General features: G+C 38.1%; 2 protein-coding genes across 4 annotated transcripts in view; one reads left to right on the top strand and one right to left on the bottom strand.

The window, feature by feature from the left end:
* Positions 1-10908, bottom strand: part of LOC133445846 (amyloid-beta A4 protein-like) — a 37073-nt gene extending 26165 nt beyond the window's left edge. Inside the window, exons 1-7 of one of the 2 annotated variants that reach the window (XM_061723338.1) lie at positions 10647-10908; positions 7413-7580; positions 6341-6470; positions 6133-6245; positions 3990-4180; positions 2954-3204; positions 2014-2181 (exon numbers count right to left, since the gene is read on the bottom strand). In XM_061723338.1, coding sequence (XP_061579322.1) covers positions 2014-2181; positions 2954-3204; positions 3990-4180; positions 6133-6245; positions 6341-6470; positions 7413-7580; positions 10647-10712 — 1087 coding nt within the window. In that variant the 5' untranslated portion in view covers positions 10713-10908. The remainder of the gene's footprint in view (positions 1-2013; positions 2182-2953; positions 3205-3989; positions 4181-6132; positions 6246-6340; positions 6471-7412; positions 7581-10646) is intronic. The other variant, XM_061723339.1, reaches the window with a different exon arrangement.
* Positions 10909-16195: 5287 nt separating this feature from the next.
* Positions 16196-20919, top strand: LOC133446402 (uncharacterized). Of its 2 annotated transcripts, XM_061724426.1 has the most exons (5): positions 16196-16366; positions 16488-16618; positions 17880-18185; positions 18267-18503; positions 18717-20919. In XM_061724426.1, exons 2-5 carry the CDS (start codon positions 16576-16578, stop codon positions 18851-18853), a joined length of 723 nt encoding a protein of 240 aa, XP_061580410.1. In that variant the 5' UTR covers positions 16196-16366; positions 16488-16575; the 3' UTR covers positions 18854-20919. The 2 variants fall into 2 exon arrangements, with proteins under 2 accessions (XP_061580410.1, XP_061580409.1); XM_061724425.1 differs by having other exon boundaries at positions 16196-16618.
* Positions 20920-24080: the final 3161 nt, after the last annotated feature.

Here is a 24080-nt window from a genome sequence, read left to right as displayed (position 1 = left end):
GTGTTAGGGCTGGGCGATTTTGGACAAAAATAAAATCCCGATTTTTTTCTCTGAAAACCCGATTTTCGATTTCGATTTCGATTTTTTTTGGTAAAACTGCAAAAGACAATGAAATAAATTGTTTCAAATATTTTTTTTGTTTTAACTTTATTAAAATGACAATTACAAATCAAAATGTTTCAAATATTTTATCTTTATTTTTAAAGAAAAATAGCAAACAAATTTCCCTATTGGGAATGAAGTGCAATTGAAAGATACTGTAAATCCTCCTTGAGTTTAGTAAAGTGACAACATTTACAATTTTTTGACCAAACAAAGATGACTAGATGAGCTCTGTCTGTAATGCAGCCAGCTGCAAAAAAGGAACATTGATTTTCCGATTTTCCTTATTTTAACATCGTCTTGATTAATAAATCCGATTTAGATTTAAAATCGATTAATCGCACAGCCCTAGTGTGTGTGTGTGTGTGTGTGTGTGTGTGTGTGTGTGTGTGTGTGTGTGTGTGTGTGTGTGTGTGTGTGTGTGTGTGTGTGTGCGTGCGTGTGTGCGTGTGTGTGTGTGTGTGCATGTGTGCGTGTGTGTGTGTGTGTGCCTGTGTGTGCGTGTGTGTGTGTGTGTGTGTGCGTGCGTGCGTGCGTGCGTGCGTGTGTGTGTGTGTTTTTCTGTGTCATTGTTCAATGTGGGATTGTGGACATAATATCCGGAGCGCTGAGTCAGCATCAGGGCGGACTGCAGCAGCGAGGAGTTCACTGGGTGAGAGCAGTAAATCAAGTCTGTTAACCTTTACAGCCGCCCTCTTCCCCGGTCACGCCAACACACTCGGGCTGAAAAACACGCCCAGCTAGTGAAAGCACGTCCAAGAGGAAGCTAATGACTCAAAACCGGCGAATCAGTCAGCCGCAGAGCCGCGACATCACGACTGCATTCCACAGACAGAAAACATGCACGTAGACACACACGTGTACAGATGCATGCAAAGCCACTTCCACACTCAGGATTCAGCATTTCAGCTGTTTCGTCGTCATGCTGTAAGAAGTGTAAGTTAGTGTTACTGGTTAAAATGTGAGGAGATGGGTGATGAATTTATTTAGACTTTATGCAACTGTCTCTTGACCACTTTACATCAGATTGCTTTTCACAAAACATCCTGATTTTTGCTTTCACTTCAGATTTCATCTTCCGCTGAGCTGCTGACTGTTGCAGAAAGACGGTTGTTGAAATGATACAGCTGGACAATCAACTCCTTGATTCAACAAAACAAGTCCTGAGTTAATCCTTCTGGGTGCCAGAGTTCTCGACCTGCCATCTAAAAATATTAAAAACCTGAATGTATTGTTTTTAAACATGAACCAAATCAACAGAATCTAAAACTTACGCTCTACTAGCTTCTGTTTGATATTTTGAAAGGATGACATTTTATCTCCGAATCAGGAGATGACCCGTCACCTTCTCCCTTCAGCATTTTCCTTTTTTTTTATTTTTTGTTTTAGTTTTTAAATGTTTACTCCTACTCATGTTTGTAATCTTAGTATAATCTGCACAAGAATTCCTATGTTCTTTAACAAATGTACAAATGGCAAATAAACTTTATCGATCTTATCGAAAATGAACGTTTTGTCTGAGAATGATGCAAATCATTTAGTCCAAGCATTTGTTACTTAAACATGGGACTATAATCAGGAAAAGCATAATCTGACCAAAAATAAGGAAGGAGGTTGAAGTGATACAGCTGGACAAAACAACTGAGAGTCGACCTGTCACCTTCTCCCGTCAGCATTTTCCTTTAATTCATCACCCATATGCAAGTAAAAGTATCCCATTTCAGTGAGTTTCCTTTTACTTGATCAACAGAAGCCTTGGAACAGCAGCAGCTGAATGTAGCCATGAGTGGTTAGGAGGTTTTTGACAGTTAAAAACAGGAAAAGACAGACAGAATCTGCTTTGGCCTGAGGACAGGAGTCAGGCCAGCGGGGTGCAGACGTCAGCGTTTTGCCTCCGCGCCCGGGACTTACGCGAGCTGCTGCAGACTGCTAGGCAGTACTCCTCTGACTCAAAGTTATTCCTGTTGCCGCCGCAGCCCCCAAATAAGAAGGGAACGCAGCGGCCCCTCTCGGGTAGGAAGTACCAGCGCTCCAGCATGGCGTAGCATGGACCTGACTCGGCAGGGGCCCAGCACGCCGCTGAGGTACGCACACACAGGATGACCAAAATTAAAACATGACAGTACGGATGAGTTTTATGGAAAAACTTTAAAAAAAATGTGACTGGCAGGAACAACACAAGGCGGAAAACAGACGAAATCTGGTCGTCTGGCGTAGGGCTGGGCGATATGGAGCAAAAGTCATATCTCGATATTTTCTAGCTGAATGGCGGATACTCGATATATATCGATATTTTTTCTGTGCCATAATTGGGGTTTCCCCCAAAGCATTATAGCATAGCATCTCTGTTAGCTTCATTTTTTTCTGAGGCAAACCCTTAAAAAAAACTGTTAGTTTTAATACAAAGCCTCGTGCCAAATGTCACACAGGTACCTTTATTAACAGAGGTCTGCACAATATAAAAATGTATAAAACAAATGAAATAAAAATAAACTGCCTGCATATATAGAATAAAAATGCTTCTTGAATAAAATAAAACAAATATCCCTTTCCTGCATAACAATTAAATTAAAATACACTGTGCAATTAATACAATGTAGTAACAGGCAGACTTTTCCACTGAGGTTGACAGTTGTGCAAATAACAAAACATTTGTGCAAATCTCAAATAAAACATTCAAGTCAATTTGTCACAAAATAAGCTATCAAAATCATATATTTTTTATTTTTTTTTATTTATTTAAATCGATATAAACGATATTGTCTCGTACCATATCGCCTTTGAAAATATATCGATATATATTAAAATCTCGATATATCGCCCAGCCCTAGTCTGGCGTCCATCTGATTACCTCGCACGACTTCCTCAACAGACTCCGTGGTGGTGGTGGTGGTGGTTGTCATGGCAACGTTCGGGCTGCGCTCGTCACTGTCTCGTTCATCAACCAGGTCGTCGTCCTCATCCTCGTCGTCGTCCTCATCCTCATCCTCGTCCTCGTCCTCATCGATATCTCCATTCTCATCCCTCTCAAAGGCTTCGTCTTCATCATCGTCTTCGTCATCCTCCGCAGTGGCCGGCTCCGTGTCAGCCGGACGCGTCAGGCTGTCGACACAGAGGAACCGGTTACACGTTTTTGCATTAACAGGACGTGCGTGGCCGGGGATGAACGTGCAAGACTACAGAAGGAATACGCATGACGTCACAGGTGCGACTTCACAGCGGGTTACGCCCACTGAGTGGCAGAAAGACTGAGTTGCAGAAAGACTGAGTGGCAGCGTAGACTTTCAGTTTGAGCAACTGGAAAACATCTAAAATGGGAAAGAGCTGTTGTGCAATCGACTGTACTCATAGATTTAGCAAGAAATCAGAGTTATCGTTTTACAGACTGCCGAAAAATAAGCTTAAGAGAGACAAATGTATCGCTGCAATTCGCAGAAACAACTGGATTCCAGGCACCCAAACGTGGATTTGCGGTTCCCATTTTGTATCAGGTAATGTTGGATTTTTGGGTAGCTAACGTTAAAGGGTCAAATCATAAAGTTCGGTGTCCTCATTACTTTAATTTAACCAACAAATCCTGCCTTGAAGTAGGACCAAGCATCAAGACTTTTTTATGCCTTCAAGCTTTGCTTCGTGTATTTCCCCGGCGTAGAAATTAAGTACATATAAATATCAGGAAACTGGATTCGTGGACAAATATTAATGTCCATGGACCACTGGTTCTTGGTAACTGTACGGGTCACTGTCAAGTCCAACTGCCTTTAATTTAAGCCGATAATCAGCTGTTTTCCCGTCTTTTCCACTAGTTGCAGCTATTTTTGCCAGTCAGTGTGAGTAAGGGGGCTGGTCCAGTGGGGGAGTGACGTCAATGCAAACCCTCTACATACCTGTTGTCAGAGTCTTCGGCCTCGGCTCCGCCCCACCACACATCGGACTCCTCCCCCTCCGGCTCTGCGCTGTCTGATTCACGCTCCGCTTCCACCGGGCAGCACACGAACTCCACCCCTCGGAAACGGTCGATGCCACACGGCAACAGCAAGCCGTAGTCATGGAGATTCATGGAGCGGTCTCCGCAGGACTAATTTCAAACAAAAAGCAAAAAAACTAATCATTGCTTCTCAAACTCCTTCAGTGCTTTACATAAAAATTGCATCCAAGATCCTGTCACATCACATTTAATCATCTTGATGGCCTTGAAAGCTCATTGTGCTAAATCTTTAAACATGATTCATGAGTCTTTTATACTGAAATTGGTTAAATAAATCAACGTGAGATGGAATGACCCCCCCGTGTGAAACGACTGCACTGACAAGGAAAGGGATGAACGGAATACATATCAGATGAAAGGGTCGCTCGAGTTCAGTTGAGAGGAAATGAGTGCTGAATCATTCAGAGAGGGCAATCAGGAGAGGAGAGTGAGAAGCCAGTGATGAGAACGATGAAAATGACCCCTTTTCTTCGACCCCACTATAATGAAGCCTTTAATCAGGGACCAGAGAGAATGCAGTTCTGCCAAATGATGTTTAGTGGAAGCAGACATTATCTCATTACTGATATGATCTGACAAAAGATCGATAAATTGATTAATATCTAGATCGGACTTTTGTTTCCAGTTCGTTAAAATGTTTTTTCTTGGCGATACACAAGGCAGTGAGAACCAAGTGAGCCAACTTAGGCTCCATGTGGATGTCTCCCAGGTGACCTAGTATGCACAGTGTGGGGCACACTGGAATTCTGTAATTGAGCCATGTGGATAAATCCTCACATACCTCCATCCAGAACCTCCGTACCGGTGCACAAACCCATAAAGCATGCATATAATTATCAGGACTGTTTTCTGTGCACTGTGAGCAGATATTAGAGGTTGCAAACCCCATCTGGAACATCCTTTGTCCCGTATAATGTGTTCTGTAAAGAACTTTGTACTGTATAAGTTGTAAGTTTGAATTCTTGGTCATAGTGAAAGTATTTAAACATATTTGTGGCCAAGAAATGTGATTAGTGTGAAGAGAAAAAGTCAGCCTCCAATTTTGGAAATCGAAAGAGAGAATGAGTTATCTATTTTGGTCATTGACCAGTAGAGTTTTGATGGTAATTTTGGGGTGTTTAGTTTAAGTAACTCTATTATCTTAGCGGAAAGTTGCAGATCCGGTTGGTTAAGTTTATATTTTTTTTTACTTATTATGGACTTAAAGCAGCACTATGTAACTTTTTCACCTTAATATAATATTTCCAGAGTCATTGTGATGGTACATCAACTTCCAACAGGTTTAATGAACCTCTGTCATGGTCTGAGGGGTCTGTATCACCTTCACTGGCACTATGTAACTTTGAGGAGCATGGTAGGAACCCTTCCACACTAAAAAAAATAAAAATTTTAATGTTTTCACATTCGTCTTGGGTTTTGGTAATTCTAAAATTACTGACAATATCAACAACAGACACAGAATAATAATAGTGATCATAAAATTGTGTAATTGGCAATGAGGAAGCTTTATAAAATAATAATACAATTGAAATAATTGTGCAATGCAAAGAAAATGTATAGAACATTTCTACTATTTTTCCTGAGAACTGTAAAATTGTGCAGGGCTGATCTGCAAAACATTCAGTTATTCACAGGTTATAAAATATTTTTTTTATTTTGTCAGTAAGTATGTTGGACTACTAATTTATGACGAAGTCCCTCTAAAACACGTGACAGGAAAAAGGTGCCGTAGAACAAAACCAGAGCGCATTATCAAATGCACGCGACGGGGACAGGAGTTTTCCGGCAGTACGCGCTGGTGCTCATGGAAATGTAGTGTTCTTTCTGGTAAAGCACTACCGCTTTTGTCCAAAGGAGCCGCCAAACTCAACAAAAGCTGAAAGTTACATTGTGCTGCTTTAAGTTGTTGGTATTCTAAAAATGTGTTACTGCTAATTTAATATTGAACAGTGAGTGTGTTAAAAGGTACAAAATTTGCACTTATGATTATATGTTGTAGATACTTGATTCCTTGGTCTCTCCACTGAGTGAAGTTCACTCACCTCTTTGGCCACGGTGTGCCAGTGCAGGTGGCTCTCACACTGGTCCATACGCTCCTTGTGCAGGAACTTGCACTTGTCAGGAACCAGAAGAGCGTCGCTGACAAATTCCCCAACTGCAATGTAAACATGTTGTTGTTCTCTGCATGAATGAGTTCAGACACGCATCCATCCACCAACGTATGAACTCGTGCGGTTACAGGCGACTTACCCAAGCAGCGATACGGCACCACGATGTGTGTGTGGCTGCGGCACTGCCTGCGCCCTTTCTTGCACCAGTTGGAGATGCTGAGGGGTTGGTTGGCCTCCACAACATTTGTGACCTGTAGCTCCGGGTACATCTGTAGGAAAAAAAAGGGGAAGTGTGATTGTTCTTACAACATTAAAGCCTTCCCGTTCTGCATGTTTGCTCCATCTCTCCGTTTAATCCTTGACACGCCTCTGCAGTGCCGTCTAGCCGGGTCTGAATTAGGGCTGGGGATCGATTCAAATGTCAAGATTCGATTTGATTCCGATTCTTAAGATTCAGAATCGATTATCAAGATTTGATTCGATCCGATTCGATTAGATTCCGATATTGATTTGGGTTAGTGTTATTAAAACTGTTTTTTGAGCTGTTGCATGAATTATATGACTGTAGTTATGCAAAATATTACTACTAGTAGGATATTGAGATTCAACAAATAGAATTAGCAGTTAATGATGCTGTAAGGACAAATCACCTCCAAGAATGCTGATAGAACTGCTTTCAGAAACATCATGTGGGTCAGAATTACCAAACAGATCCAGGGCAGCAAACGGAGACGGATGAAATCGGTTTTATTTTTTCCCACATTCCGTTTTTATTTGTTCCTTTTTCGTTCTATTTTGGTTTTTAATTTTTGAGCATTTGGTTTTTAGCATTTTATCCAAATTTCACCTCAAGACAGTATATAAAGTAATGAAATATAGACAATTTATGCAATTATAACTGAACACTTTAATGTTTTCATACCTTTAAACATATTTAAAGGCAAAAACATGGCACCAGTTATTCTCGTGTCCAACAAAACATTCCTTTTTTGGGGATAAACTAAAAAATAACCAAAAGTTGTAATGTAATGATGAAAAAAAAAAAACATAAATAAATAAAAGAAAATTTTAAAAAAATCCCCCCCCCCCCCAAAAAAAAAAATTAAAAAAAATTTGATCTTTAGACATATGAATCGATTTTTAGGAATTAATATGAGAATCGATTTAGAATTGGGAAATCGATTTTTTCAACACAGGCCTAGTCTGAATACCTGCTGGCAGTACTGCAGGATGCCCTCTTTGGTACCGATGCAGCTCCTGGTGCCCGAGGGGTCGGACTCCCATTCGCCGCTCTGCACGTTGATGTGCATGTTCAACTTCCCGCAGAACATGGCCACCTGAGGCTCAGTGACGAGGCCCACGGTGTCGTCCACAGGCACCTGGACGGTTACAAGCAGAAACAGGACAAACATAAACACTTTCTGTGACACATATCTAAATACTGTATCTCCCTATGTTGCTTCTTAATAAAACATAATTCTATATAGGGCTGGGAAAAGCAAGTCATGACTATAATTTATCTATTTATTCATTCTTTATTTCATTCATTGAATAAAATCAAAGAACAATTTAATATAAACACAAACTAAAATCTGAATGAAAGGGAGCAGAAAGAAGGATAATCTTATTTAATCTGTCCTTTACCCCAATAAATCAATTTACAAAGAATGTAAATTAAAAAACAATAACACAATGAACATTAATTAAAATATCTGCCGGCCAACACAGACAGTCGCATTCCTTTTTAGTTCCCAACTTACAAATCAGTTAATACCATTCAATCAACAACAAACAAATGTTTATACCTTTCATGACAATGGGTATGTCAATCAAACATAACTAACATATTTCATTATATTTCCTTAACATACTGGCTTTAATTGTTCTTTTGAATGCAATGTTTGATTTGGATTCTTTGATTTCTTTGTTCAGGTTGTTCCATAAAGTGATTCCTTTCACAGAAACACAATGTCCCATCAATTTAATAAAGATCCTCTTGGACTGTTTTACATCATTGGCTGCTGCTTTAAGCCTCAGCTAAATGTAGTTTCAGCTCCTGGAGGCCAGATGCCACCCAGATAACAATTACGGCTCAGTGTAATACAAGGTTAAAGTGTTGCTTAAATGTGTTCCTGTATTAGAAAAAGTAACGGTGTGAATTGAACCACATTAAATGTATTAAAATATTGAACCACAAAATGAATCTATGAATAAATCTGAGGTACAAAGCACCTCTTTCAATGGAGAATAAGGACGTGATCCTTTTCCCAGCGAAATCAGCATAAAACTAGCCTCTAATGTGGTCATCAATTAATTTCCTTTGCAAAAACAACTTTTTATTTATCTAATTTGCATGACTTGTGATATAAACCTAAAGCATTACTTCATGAGACAGGTGTCATGTGGCTGATTCTGGCAGACAGACAGGTATAAGAGGATTAATCGACATCAGAGAGTTCTGTAAAACCACACGTTGACACCTGCCAACATCTGTGACATTCCTCAATCCTCATAAATCTTTTCTTTTATGTATTATTATCTATCACGTAAATCTTTGTTTCAAAGAACCGGTGGCTCTGCAGGATGATGTCATTTTACAAAAATACAACCTGTCAGACCTGCTTTCACATCACAGAGACAACTAAACGCTCCAGTGTGGCTGTGGGGCAGTAAGTGCAAAAAAAAAACCTAAAGTCAAATACTGGTGGTTATTATTTCCATAATGACTCAGCCTACCCCAGAGAGAGTGACTGTCCCACAGTCCCACCCTGAAGGGACGTTTCATGTAAATACTGCAAGATGATCAAGTGTTTTAATGGAAATAGCAAGAGCTGCACTTTCCCAGAGTCATGCCCATCACAGGTACAGGAGAGAGCGCATCCATGATCCTACATAATTCTGCTGTGCAGATACTTTTCTTTTTGTTTTGCTGCAGAACACATGGGTTTGGCTGGGGAAGTGTTGTAGGTATGTGTTGAGCTGCATTTTGTAATAACCGTGCATTTTCTAATAAACGTCCAAAATGTAATAACTTCGTCATTTAATTTTGTAATAAACTACCCCAACGCATTTTGTAATAAATGTTGCCGCATTATGTTATTACATTTTGAGATGATTATTACAAAATGCACTTGTAACTTTTTTATTCTCTAGAAAATGTAATAACATGCTGCTGTGGTGTGTTATTGGCCTATATAATTCCAAACTTCAAATAGGCAACTAAAGTTATATTTGGAGTATTATACATATGATTGGGCTACATAGCTCTAAGGGAAATTGCATAAAAAACAACAAAAGTCACTCTTGTATAAATTCATTGTTAAAGAAACAACAATAATAGGTATTATTACATAATGCACCATGTTATTACGTTTCCTAGAAAATAAAAAAGTTGCAAGTGCATTTTATAATAATCTTCTCAAAATGCAATAACAAAATGTATTACAAAATGGGGCAGTTTATTACAAAATGCGGCTTTATTACAAAAATAAAAGGAAAAAGTGATTACATTTTGGACGTTTATTACAAAATGCACCGTTATTACAAATCTCAACAGTGTAAGAGAGATGATCCTGCAGCCGGAGAACAGGGGGTTATCTGACAGCATAGGAAATAATCAAAATAATAAATAATCATATGCGTCTCGGGTCGGGCTCGGTACCACGGCGGCACCGAGCCACGGGCGCCATCTTGCCGCGTTAAAACATCCTTTTTTTCCGATCTGCTCAGCAGTTTCACCGCAACTAAAGCTCCGCAGACGGGGCCACGGCCGCGACAGACGCATTAGATATGCTGAAATAAAAAAAAATCTGTTGCATTGCTGGGGAAAAAGATCAATAAACCCCGAGCTGCTGTCGTTTTTTTAAAAACAAAGTGGCTGCGCGCAAATCCCCCCGTTATGTTCCCATGACGCGTCTATGGAAAACGCCAACACGCGTCAGACAACAACTTAATCCCGTTTTTAAGCGTTCAATCATTTATTTTAATGTGTATATTTGACAAGAAACAACTCGTTGGAGCATGAAAACTGCCAGATACAAAAACATCCAACATGGCAGAGGCAATTTGTCAATCACTGACATCTAACGGCAGGCCTGCGGCATTGCTGTCATTTGTGGTTTGATTGTTTATTCTACGCAGTGTTTATATATATATGATATATTTAATATATAATGCTCGTGGGAATAAGGCAAAATAATTAAAATAGATTATTTTAGAGCTTCAAATTATAATGACGAGGTTATAATCTTATAATCTTTCAGATTGGCGTCTTAGACCTTATTTTTCCCAGTTTTGCGCTCCGGGGCCGCGGCGGCTCCAGGCGCGCACTGCGGGGGCCTGGAGCCGCTCAGCGCGGCTCCAGGCCCCCGCAGTGCGCCCCCGGAGCCCGGGCCCCGGGTCCGTTTGTGGGCCTGGATCCCGGATCCGGGTCCAGCTCCACTCACCTCGGCTCCGAGCGTCAAGGTCGCCGCCAGCAGCAGCAGGATCGCCGTGCGCTGCTGCGCCATCATGACCGTCCTCCTCCCGGCGTCCAGGCACCGAACTTCACGCAATCCGTCGCTTGTGGAGAAGTAAATCCTTCTTCTTTCTTTCTGGCTTTCTTTCTCTTTTTTTTTTAAAGAGATTAAACGCGTGTCTGTCGACGCGGCGTCGGCAGAGGCGCAGCTCTGATCCCGACGGTTCCTCCCTGGTTCCGCCTGCTGGTGGCGCTGCGGCGCCGCTGGACGCACCGGGACGGGAGGAGGGGAGAGGAGAGGCTGGCCGGTGATCTGGCAACAGAGGTGTCAAAAGTATTCACATTCATTACTCAGGTAGTATAGATACTAGAGTTTAAAAATACTCCTATAGAAGTTGAAGTATCAACTCAAGTTTTTTACTCAAGTAAAAGTATAAAAGTAGCTTACTGGTTTCAAAACTACTTAAAGTATAAAAGTAAAAGTAATGTAAGGGTGAAAAAAGCCATTAAGGACAAAAGCCATTGAAAATGAATGCATCTTAGTATAATGCAAATATATTAAAGAACCATAGCCTATATGTGTACTATTGAGCATTAACATGTGTTTCAGAGAGCAGGAGATATGATGACTAGTTGCCTATAAGTATTGTAATGGTGCAAAAAGTCAAACTTCAGAGGCATGTTATCATTTATCCTAACGTTTATTGGAATGTACATCCAAGTTTAGTTGCAGGAATCTGAGGGAACGGATGTAAGAACAAAACTGGACTGTTTTTAAAATGTAAGGAGTAAAAAGTACAGATAATTGTGTGAAAATGTAAGGAGTAAAAGTAAAAAGTCGTCTGAAAAATAATTACTCCAGTGAAGTATAGATAACCAAAATTTCTACTTAAGTAAGGTAACGAAGATTTGTACTTGGTTACTTGTAGTTATGTCTTCCTAAACATCTGCACTTTATATGATTGATGTGATTATGTATTGTTAACTGGCTGTTACCTCCTATGCATCTACACTTTATTTTTAGTATTTTTAGGGTTTAGTAGTTCTGTTTAGTTTTTCTTTTGTACATTGCTCATTTTTTATATTGCTCTTTTCTAATTATTTAGCTATGTATTGGTTATTTTTATTCTTTCTTTTTAGGATATACTTTTTTTTATACCTTTTACTTGTGTGTATTTTGTAAAATGGTTTAGAGTGTGTTTGCTGCTGCTGCTGCACAAGCAAATTTCTCCTCCTGGGATTAATAAAGTTTTATTCTATTCTATTCTATTCTATTCTATTCTATTCTATTCTATTCTATTCTTTATAAAACGTGGTTTTATCATTTTACTGCTACTTTTTTCCTCTGTTATTGTTTTGTATTCTGTCTTTTAACCTTGTGATTTTATTTATTTTGAAGTGCGCTGCTGCCTTCTTGGCCAGGTCACCCTTGTGAAAGCGATCCTTGATCTCAATGGGCTATTACCTGGTTAAATAAAGGTTAAATCCATGCCACGATTTTCAAAGTTTGATTGCCACGCCCATCATTTCTTGCATCCCTTCAGTCCTGTCAACGAGTCTAGCAGACTCTTCTAGCTGTTCTATTATCTGCCTTTTACCCACTTTGTCATTATATTATCCACATTACTGATGATTATGTATCATAAAAATTTCATTGTGTAAATATTTTGTGAAATCACCAATAGTCATCCCTACAATATTGTTGCAATATCAATATAGAGGTATTTTGCAAAAAATGTTGCGATGTTAGATTTTGCCCTCTGTTCATCTACTGTTTTAAATGTTTTTTGAAACGAGAAATTGAGACTATTTGTTTGTTTGTGTGCCTTTACTTTTATTTCTTATTACTTTAAACTTATTATCAATCCAAAAATGGTATTACACAATTGATAATATGGGGGGTGTAAGTATGCTGTTATTCATCCTGCAGTGGCAGTGAGTTGATTAGTAGTCTTACCTGAATGCATTAATGACGGGAGCATTATTTGATAAGATGTTACTGGACTATCAAATTATGCTACCCCTGAAATATTTATTTAAAATTGATAATATGGGATGTTGAGTATTTGATCCTTCAAAATACACTACCCATGACATGAATTGCATTACACCAATTCTTTCAGCTCGGAATAGTTATCCATGCCTTTGTCACCACTCGGCTGTCAGATCAGCTGATCAGCTGCTCCTGCAGAGCCTTAAACTAAGAGGAAGCTCAGAGGGGACCGCGCTTTCGCTGTCGCAGCTCCAAAACTTTGGAATAACCTGCCTCAGCAAATCAGACAGGCATCCTCTCTGTCTGTTATTAAATCCCTTCTCAAAACCCACCTTTTCTCCTTGGCTTTTAACACCTAGCAAGACAGTTGAGTTTATTTTATCCTTTTATTCTTCATTTTATTATTTTATCTTCTATGCTATCCTATTTTATTCACTTAACTTATCATGATTGTTTTATTTATGTGTCTTGTGTTTTACAGTGTTTTGTTTTCCATTCGCCTGTCCAGCACTTTGGACCATGTTAGTGTTTTTAAAGTGCTTTCTAAATAAAGTTGACTTGACTTGACTTTGTAAACATTATACGATAAAAAGAAAAAAAAAAACAAATTCTATCGCTTTATTTGATATTCATTCAGTCATTCGCCTTTATTTAAAGGGGACCTATTATGAAAAACACATTTCTTCTTGCTTTAACATACTGTATATAAAGTGGTCTCCCCTCAGCCTGCCAACTCAGAGAAGGAGGAAAGCAACCAAATTCTGCAGTGTCTGTACAGCCGCCCGGATGAGCTGCCCAGTGTGATGTGGATCTACGAGCCGTTCAGATTCTGCTGATTTTTGTTACGTAAACAAAATGCAAACCACGCCCACAACTAAACACCATGTCCTAACTGCATGAGAGCGTCCGACTATCATGTCGCACTGCGTGACATCGGACGCTCTCTGTCCATCTCCCTCCAGCAGCTGCCACTTTATTGAGGTTTTTGTAGTGAAATGAGGAGGAATCATAGAGATAACTTCTCATTTCAACTAACTGGATCAGCCGTTCCTCATCCGGGACTGTTTCCTACAGCGCTTTCAACCGGCTTTCAACGCGAGCGACAGGAAGAAAATAGAAGCAGGGCGTCCGACAAATGTTCAGCTCAAAATGGAGCGCCTCATCACGCTGCACAGCGCTGCGTCGCTGCGTCGCTGCAGCCAGTTAGGACAGTCCAATAGAAAATAAAGCAATAGAATTGATTTTGTCACTGACGCTCGCTCGCATCGCATGCAGTTAGGACACGGTTTAATAGTGTACACAGCCGGCTGCTCTTCTGTCCAGAGCGAGGCTTTGTGACCTCCCCTGCTACGCGTCATTCAGGAAGCCAATCAGCACAGTGCCTCATTATCATAGCCCTGCCTACTCAGAATCCCTCATAGATAATGAGGTTAGAGAATGGGATGATAAATGATTTGATTGATTTTGAGTTTTATTTCGGTCCATTTGGATACAACATAATACAACATAAATATAGTCCAATATTTTAAATGGCACCGAAAAGGTATAGGCCGAAGCCAAGGCTTATTATGCCTACCCTTTTATGAACCTCAACTCAGGAGGTTTTATACAAAACAAAACTAGTAATTTAGATTCAAACATTGAAAAAGAATGGATATATTGGACAAGTAACAGAGGTATCTAGACAAGAAGCAAAGACAAAAAAACAAAGACCAAAACAAAACAAAAAACATACTATAAATTACAAGGAGTGATAAATTAAGTGGTTTTTGGCTGGAGACTGCACAGCGCGGAGAGCAGAGGTTATGAGTAGGGTGTGTAAAAAGAATTTAACATACCAAGTGGCTTACAGGGCACCTGGTATGATACACATCATTCCTCAGAGGCTGAATTTCTAATTTATTTAGAAAAAAACAATCAAAAGCTTGTTTTTAAGACATTCAAGGCCTGTTTGAAATAGATATTACATGCCATAATAGGTCCCCTTTAACCAGGCAGGTCATTAAGAACATTCTTATTTCCAATGACGGCCTGGCAGGCGACAAGGACCACTTGGGGGGAGAAGGAATAGGGCTAGGGAATAAAACACAGTAAAATTGTAGCTCTACAAAAGCAGGGGTGCAGATCCGATGTCAGGATTGGGGGGGGACACCAACGGGATTTTAATTTAAAATTTTTTGCCAATATGCAACTCATACCATGCCATAAATTGGTAAAGGCTCGCCAAAAAATACTGCACAGGGAATCATTTATTGTGCTTACCTTTCTTGTTTATTTGTCCTAAACAGCCAACAGTGTGTGTCACTGCTTACTTAACTGTTATATTCGTAAATCATAATTTTAATATTACTTAAATAATAAAATAATACTTCTCCGGGAGAAGTGAGCCACATGTTGGCTACGGGCAGGTACGAATGTAAACAGAACGTTGACAAAAAGTCATTGTCGAGCCCGTCGAAACTTTTAAAAATATTAATTCAGACTAAAAAAAAAAATGTATGGAGTAGCAATACTTTCATTCTGTACACCTCAAAACGCACCGTGGATGTATTATTTTTTTTAGAAATATATTTTTAATAAATATTCAACCTTTAAGTCTGAAAATAAATTTGTTCAATTTTGAATAATTTAGGGTATTTTTATTGGGGGGGACAATTCATGTTTTTCAGAAATTGGGGGGGACATGCCCCCCCCCGTCCTCCCCGGGATCTGCACCCATCAGAGGTGTCAAGTAACGAAGTACAAATACTTTGTTACCTTACTTAAGTAGAAATTTTGGTTATCTATACTTCACTGGAGTAATTATTTTTCAGATGACTTTTTACTTTTACTTCTTACATTTTAAAAACAGCCTCGTTACTCTATTTCATTTCGGCCTTTAAAAAAAAAACTATCCAGTTAAATTGTTCCATCCGGATAGAGTGAATTTGGTTGTGGTTGTTTCAGATGTTCTTGTCCAGTTTTGTTCTTACATCCGTTCCCTCAGATTCCTGCAACTAAACTTGGATGTACATTCCAATAAAGGTTAGGATAAATGATAACATGCCTCTGAAGTTTGACTTTTTGCACCATTACAATACTTATAGGCAACTAGTCATCATATATTCTGCTCTGAAACACATGTTAATGCTCAATAGTACACGTATATGGTTCTTTAATATATTTGCATTATACTAAGATGCATTCATTTTCAATGGCTTTTGTCCTTAATGGCTTTTTCCCCCTTACATTACTTTTACTTTTATACTTTAAGTAGTTTTGAAACCAGTACTTTTATACTTTTACTTGAGTAAAAAACTTGAGTTGATACTTCAACTTCTACAGGAGTATTTTTAAACTCTAGTATCTATACTTCTACCTGAGTAATGAATGTGAATACTTTTGACACCTCTGGCACCCATGTACAAAAGGTAGAAAACCATTAGGTAGCATTTTTTGATAGGGTAGCAGAAATCGACAGAACAGGAGTGGGAGGGCGGGGGTGGGAGGCGCAAAGGCCGGCCGGAGAGTCCCTATGTGTGGGTGTGTTGCGCAGCGCAGCGCACGCCAAACCTTCCTCTCTTGCGTTACTCCAACATGAAATACTTGTATCTCGTCCAAAAGGATGACTTTACTCCTTTCTCTGCAGCTGGTTTGTCGTGTTTGCGTGTTTATGCCTTCCTCGTTCAGATCCAGAGGTGTTGACATCATACCCGCCGTGGGAGACTTTCACCGCGGTTAGTCATTGATCGAATTTTTTTCTGCCAATTGTAGTTTGGTTTCATTTCCCACTCGGGACTGCATGGAGTCAGAGCTGCACGAGTTTCTGAGTTTTATTGCCCCCCTTGTCTTCGACAGCTTTTCTCCGTGGATATAAAGTTAACCAAACTAAAACCTGTCAACTTTATCAGAAGTCATCGACTAACAGCCTCCTGCTGCGGGAAACATGTGGATGTTGGTTGGATTGTTCATGCTGTTAACGGTCTCCGGTAAGCTTTACCAAATATTGTGCAAACATATTAATGAAGTGTTGATCTGAATTTGTTTTAAAGGCTATATTCATCCAGAATGACTTCTGATTGGCCTACAACATTTGATATTATGCAGAATAATTACTTCACACAAACGGTATTATGTGAAAATGTGATGCATATCATTAAAATAAAATATGATTATTAATTTAAAGCTAAAGATCGGCGGCTTTCTGATGTTTAGTAGAAATCTCAGCGACTCTGGAAGACAGGAGACAGATTTAGTTCAGATTTGAGGAAGATGTCAGTCTAGCAGCAGAGGAGAACATTCAGGGGGAGTCTGGGGCTGTTCTGGGTCACAGTTAACTTACCAGCAGCTGTCTTCTTCTGGCTTTTTTTCTCTTTTTTTCTCTTGCACAAAAAATGCAAACAAATAAAGTTTGTCAGTTGCCAAACTTTATCTGGAAAACAAATTAAAAGAATTTACAAAGTATCTGCATCAAAGTTTGTCAATCGTGTATCGTAAATATCAGATAATAATCTCAAATATCTTGGTAAATACTCGTGTACTGTTTACAGTTTTAGGGTTTATTTAGCATTCTTTGAAACATTCTGAAATCAAATAAATACACTGAAAATGTCACAGCTGTTTCAAGTTAATTCATACATGTCAGGCTGTTGACGTTTATTTGTTAATTATTAAATCTTTAGGCGAGAGAGTCCTGCTGAGATTGCAAAAGCGTGGGTTTGGAGGTTGTGGGTTTGATTATGGAGTTATAAACGTGTCATGCAGGAATCCTGTCCTGAACCGGGCTGATTGCACTTCATTTGATATGAAATGTCAGTTTGGTTTTCACTTGCTGTTCTGTGAAGTTTAGGCATCTAAACCATCAGGTTACGTTTAGTTATAAAAAATGCCTTGATAAAGTATGTTGGGTCATTAAAGAGTTTTAGTTCAACTTTAAACTTTATTCAAGCTGTTTTCTTGGAAATGATTAACTTTGATCGGATGGACTATTATTTTAGCTTCACGTAATTGAGGAGATGAACTAAATGCTTCGCTATTTGATCAGCTTTTGTGCTGTCATTTAAGTGTTCTTTGTTGTTATGCATGTCATTTATTTATTGTTGGTGCTGATGAAATGTACTGCAGGTGAAGATAAATCTCCCTACGGGACAAAAAAGATAAATGTAATCTAAATCTAATCTAAATGTCCTTTGATCTGTCCTAAAGAGATGCTAAGATTTTGTCTAACCCTTCACCACCCTTTCATTGCAGGTGGTACCGAGGTGACCCTCAATGGATATTCAAGACAAGATGTCGTTCTACCTTGCAACTGCTCGGGTAGAGATTTGAAAGAGGAATTTCGGTGGCAGATAGAGAGGAGGACGGGGGAACAGGAAGTGGTATTAAAGATAAACAAGACCGGGACATATTATGGGGACAGCTTCAGAGACAGGGTGACAGAACTCAATAACTGCTCTCTTCAACTAAAGAACATCTCAGCAGTAGACCAAGGAGAATACAAATGCAGCTTTCACAAGACTGTGTACCAATATGAGAAGGTGAATCTGGTTTTTTGTGGTGAGTCGTTTATTTATTCATTATTAATTTCATTATACATCATAATCTTTTATCATTTTAACAGACAGCTCTCTTCAACAGGGGTACTTTCTTCCAAACCTCTCCCTGAGGACAATGGTTTAAAGGTCTTCCAATGTGATGTCCAAGTTTGCGATGACACGAGTGAGATTCGGTGGATATTAGATGGACAGGATCTTTCTAATTCATCTGAGACCAACATAACCACCCAAAAACTGTCTGACAAGCATATCAGCACTCTGAAGACGGAACAGAATCTGTCCTCAAATCCTGAATGTCAAGTGGAAAAGAAGCTGCCTGGTAATTATCTGTCTTAACTTATAGTTTAATTGAAGATGGGTCTTACTTTTGGCGCGCTACTGTGGCCACGTTAAAATCAGTCATGACGTCTGCTGTAAAAGCAGCACCAGATGTAAAACCCGATATGATGATATTTTTGAAGATCAAAATCATAAAGAAAGAGAAAACCTTTGGTGATTGTCATATTTTTTTCATGATGTTCTTTACTTTCAGGAACCTCACATCTTTCTCAACCCGAAATGAACTATTACAGTCATTGGATGAAAGTCATCCCCGTGCTGCCATTTCTTGGATTGTGTTTTGTCCTGTTTTGCCGTTGGATAATTTTCCGGCCTTCCACGCAAAACTGAGATGTGGCCTGTGAACTGGAATGAGCAGCGGCAGACGATGGAGGGATGAAATGATCTCTGAGCCATGATGAACGAGCCATCGGACAGGCAAAATGTTTACATGGTGAGGTAGATGAGTAACTGAAAAGTTACCCGTTTGAAGCAGTTCAGGAGTGGTGTGCACTGTGGGAAACAATAAGTAGCACTGGAATGAACTTTGTTGTGGAAAAAAATCCCCCAAAAACAAGAACTTGAATCTCAGCGAGAGTGCGGCTGAGTCTTACCGGTTATACCAGTGCTGCGCAGCGTTATCTACTCATCGACACTTGGCATCAGTTTGACTTTAGTGGTGATAAATGTTGTGACTATTCCACTTCTCCGTGGAAAGTGGAGAGCTTCAACATGAACTGATAATGTTTGCGTTAAAAAAAAACACAAAACAAACTTCAGATGTGGTAACTTGCCATCATGCCCATGCTCACGGGGCTGGCAGACAGGGCAGACATGTTTCATCCTGTTTTCTACCCACATCTTGGAAAAAGACTGCTGTTTTTTTGCTGGCCGGAATTTGTATATGAAAAGGTGAAAAAAAAACATTATTATATCAACAGAATGGAGTGTTTTGCAAGACAACCTTAACTCCTGGTACTAAATGCTCCTTTAAAATGTACGACCGACCCGACTTCACTGCCGTCCAGTAACCCTTCTCCATGGTAGCTGCACTCCTCGGTGAGTCTGCTGCAACATACACAAATGTCTAGCAAAAACTCAAGTGAGATAAGGAGTGGCAGAAGACGTTGTCACAGTTTTCAGACTCCAATAGAGCATCAGGAAACCGAACAATCATGAGAAGCCTGACCCAATGTCAATGCCAACGTCCCAGCGGTAGACACTGCAAGACCTTTCCATGTACCAAAAGCTCATGTTTGAAGGACATTGTTGGTTTATTCCCATTTACACATATATTAAACATGTACATACTTAAGGAAATATCCCACATGTATGTGTATCAGAATAACTGTTGATTTTTTAGTGGTTTTGTATGATCTGTTTAAATGTCATTGTTTGTGGTTGAGGGTTTACTGTGAATATTGTTTTTTTAACAATGTTTTTTTTTTTACATTTATTATGCACATATATTGTTCATTAAGAAAATAGCCAAAAAAAAAACGGCCATCATTTTGAAATCCAAGAGTGCCAACTTTTGGGTTTCTGTCCATCCAAAGTGCCAGAAAAAACACATTTGCACTGTGAAAACTGTAAAGTATACTGCTGACTCAGATTGTACGTTTGCTCAGAGGAAGCAGAGATAAAATGTGAATGTTTGGAGGATTTATACAGAATTAAAAAGCAAGATCCCTGCATAATTTGTAATTTGTAATCATGGTCTGTTTTTTCCTTCTCTCGTTCTGTATTTTTTTTTTGAGAGTCACCATCACTTAAGCTTTCTTTCCGTAGAGTGATTTGAATGGAGTCTACAGAAAAAGTTACAGTCAAGGGTTAGCTGCCAGGCTGTCGAAAATACGGAGTACACCATAACCGCAACCGTCACAACATTCAGCAGTGAATAAAGGGCTGCAGCTTATTATATAAAGTATCGCTCTCAGATCACATGTCCTGGTACATTTCCTTCTTCTTGAGGGTTTTTCTGAGGAGTTATCTGGTGGAATCTGACAGCACTTTTTAGATAAATCTTAAGTGGAACAAAAATATAAACTGCAGTCTCATTTCCACGTACAATATTTCATTTCCTTTTTGTAATTTCACCAGATTGCAGCCATGAATGTACTGCAATGGAAAAAAATACTCATATCCCTCATTCGATAACTAATAGGCATCAATTGTTGTCTACATTAAACATTATGACATCATTTGACTGTCAATACTCACACAATTGTGCCAAACCAAAATGCTACCCTGCTACTTGGCATTCACATTTTTTGACTTTTATTAAGAAATCAGAAAAGCTAAAGGATAATTTTTTGGAGAAGATGGGCAGAAAGCTGTGAGTGTGGGTGGCAACAACATGTGAAAACATTTATAAATGTAATTTTAAGATGACTGTTTTATTGAATGTTTTCCTTTCATATATGTCTATATATATCTATATATGTATGTATATATAGATTTATATTATGGATATAGATATGTTATATGTATATGGATATTTTGAGTTGTATTATACATACAGTATTTGTGTATCTATATCTCTATATCTCTATTAATGTATACTGATTGATAGTATATGTAGATATGTCGATATATAGATTTATAGTAATTTTTATGTATATAATTGGAGGTAAATATATAAACCAGTGTATATATAGCATATCTACTCTCTTATTCAAGTATATTGTTATACCATTGCTGTCTATTGTTCTCCATTATATTGTAGTATTATAGTAAAGTAATGATAATGTAATACTATGCATTATAATTACTTCTATTAGTACATAGATACATAGTAGCACAACTTAATATACATATAATTGAGTATTATATCAATGTATTGAACAGTTATTGAAACTCGTCTTGTTATATATAAGAATGTTAGATGTAAGAATGTATGTAAGATTCAGGGGTAGGACTCGATAAGTGGTTACTTCATTCCTACTCCGTTTCGAGCATGTTGGTGGATCCGTGAAGTATGAAGTGCTGTACATATACATATACATATATATATATTTGTATTCTGTTTTTTCACTTTTTTGTACGCTTTTTTATCATGAATGTTCGAAATAAAATCTTTAAATCAAATCATATCAGACTGAGGAAATATATATCTGTCATGGTCAAAATGAACCTTTTTGTGGACCACAAATGTTCATTTGTTCATTCAAATGTTTTTTTAATACCACAAATTGTGGTATTTAAAAGGAAAGAAAATCATAATTCATCCAACCAATGACGTCAATTTGATACTGCAACGAGTGGGCCGTTTTCACTTCCTCTTATTCATGGCGACGTTCATGTGATCCGGCTGCAACATTCTGGCAAACACATTCACTATATCAACATTTGTCATATCTACAAGTCAGGTGTTACAAGTGACACGTTTAATTTCAGATATCAAAAATTTCATTTTGAATATCCCAAACTATTTTGACAATTTGCATAATTAAAGTTGGTTAGAAAAATCTAACAATCGGGAGTTGTTTTAGTGGAAATATTTATTTTAGTCACCTAGAATGTCACTGTGGACGTTTGAACATTTAATTTAAAGTCATTCAAATACAGATATATTCAAATTAAATAGCCATTCTGTATAGAAATAGTTAGACCTTTCATTGATTTTTAAAAATGATTTAAAACCTAATTGTCTTTAAGAGTTATTCCATTTTTGTGATTACTCCTGACAAGTAAAAATGTGTGTGCGATAAACATGAAATATATACTCACCAACAACTTCAAGTGCACAGAAATGTGCAAACTGCAAACGTGCACAAATCAGAGGGAAGAAGAGGAAGAAGAGGTTGCCTTCACCCTGGACTATGTTGATGATAATTACGGCAAAACGAATTAAAAACTCTTTGAGAAATACCAAAGAATTAGCAGTTATAGACAATTCCCGCCTGGGCCCCATCTTCCAATTTAAATCCAATATTCATCCCTCATAGCAGGATATTATGGGAAGATGATACATTTCCTGAATTGTTACAGTCCTGTGAGTATTTCAGTTTTTGTTATTTGTGTCAGTGAGGTTCCTACATTTCACAGTGCTATAAAAAAGACCACAGTTTAGGCGAAAATAGTGGAAAAATAGTTGTTGAGACAGTTTTACCTTTGACCAATGGACCTTTATATCTTTTAGTCAGGCCCAAAACTAGGTTTAAATGAAAGCTAGGAGTGTACACTTTAAAATGCTACCAAACATGCCCCCATAACATATGAGTAAAGGTCGGAAAATGAGCACAAAACAGGATACGGCCCCTGCATTAAGAAACATATTTATTGCAGGGGTGTTTAACTTTATGTGTTGATAACTGTCATAAAGCTACCACTTAGAATGAGTTATGATACTAAAATATCATCTGGAGACATGTACCTTTTCAAAAAATGTTACTAGGTTTTGCCACCTTGAGTGGTACCAAAATCTGGTCTGGCCCATGGACTAATATAACAGCACATAAAAATGTCAATGACAGTTGTTTCTTTCTGAATCCTCTATTTGAACATGGTTAAAAAAAATAAATAAATAAATTAAAAAAAAAAAAAAAAAAAAAAATATATATATATATATATATATATATATATATATATATATATATATATATATATATATATATAGACAAGTAAAAACAAATGAAAACAGTGCAATATTTATAAATAAAAAACAAAAGCAAATCAACAAGCCTCACAGGCAACCAAAACATGTTCAAAAGGATTAGGAGGAAGTCGTAGATTTATGTAATCCTAACCTTTATTTAGATTATTATCGTCAGCACTTGACTTTTACAAAATCTTATCCCCAATCCCAAACTTTAACGAAAAGAGAAATGTAAATAAATATTTTGCTATTGCTGTACTTCCAGTATTCTTTCTTATGTAAATAAATATATTCTACATTATCATTATAATATCACTCATCCTTCTGTGCATATGTATTGTATACACAATAACATACATATATATATATATATATATACATACCTAAGTACACACATACATACACATGTACATAATATGCACACATATACATATGCATACATACACCTACGCATACACATATACTGTACATATACAACATACTTCTCATACATCCTCACATACCTGCATACCTACGTAACGTTACACACATACACATACATACTGCTACATACTATACCGCCCATATAGTACACACATACATACTACTGCATACTATACTCAGTACTGGAGTTGAGGGGGGATGAGGGGGGATGGCATCCCCCCTGAAATAAAAACGGTCCAAATCATCCCCCCTGTAAAACTGCCATCCCCCTTTCCATCCCTTATGTCATTTCATCAATGAATGTGGTTTTACTGCTATTTCAACATTTAGAGTCATCACCAGAAAAATAACACCAGAAAAATAACTGATTTGACGATTTTCACCGTTTTCAAGTAAATTTTCATTTGAAATAAGTAGGAAAATCTGCCAGTGGGACAAGATTTATCTTCACATTACAAGCAAAAAAATCTTGTTCCACTGGCAGATTTTTCTACTTATTTCAAGTGAAAATCTTTTTTGACTAAAAATGAGACATTTTAACTACAAATAAGACAAATA

This window comes from Cololabis saira, chromosome 6 (assembly GCF_033807715.1).
Source record: "Cololabis saira isolate AMF1-May2022 chromosome 6, fColSai1.1, whole genome shotgun sequence".
Classification (NCBI taxonomy): Eukaryota; Metazoa; Chordata; class Actinopteri; order Beloniformes; family Belonidae; genus Cololabis; species Cololabis saira.
This window is presented reverse-complemented; position numbering and strand designations above follow the sequence as displayed.

Coding starts and splice junctions, on each gene's coding strand:
- LOC133446402 (XM_061724426.1), top strand. CDS start 16,576: ATGTGGATGTTGGTTGGATTGTTCATGCTGTTAACGGTCTCCG. Junction 18,186..18,266: donor GGTGAATCTGGTTTTTTGTG/GTGAGTCGTTTA, acceptor TCTCTTCAACAG/GGGTACTTTCTTCCAAACCT. Junction 18,504..18,716: donor AGTGGAAAAGAAGCTGCCTG/GTAATTATCTGT, acceptor CTTTACTTTCAG/GAACCTCACATCTTTCTCAA.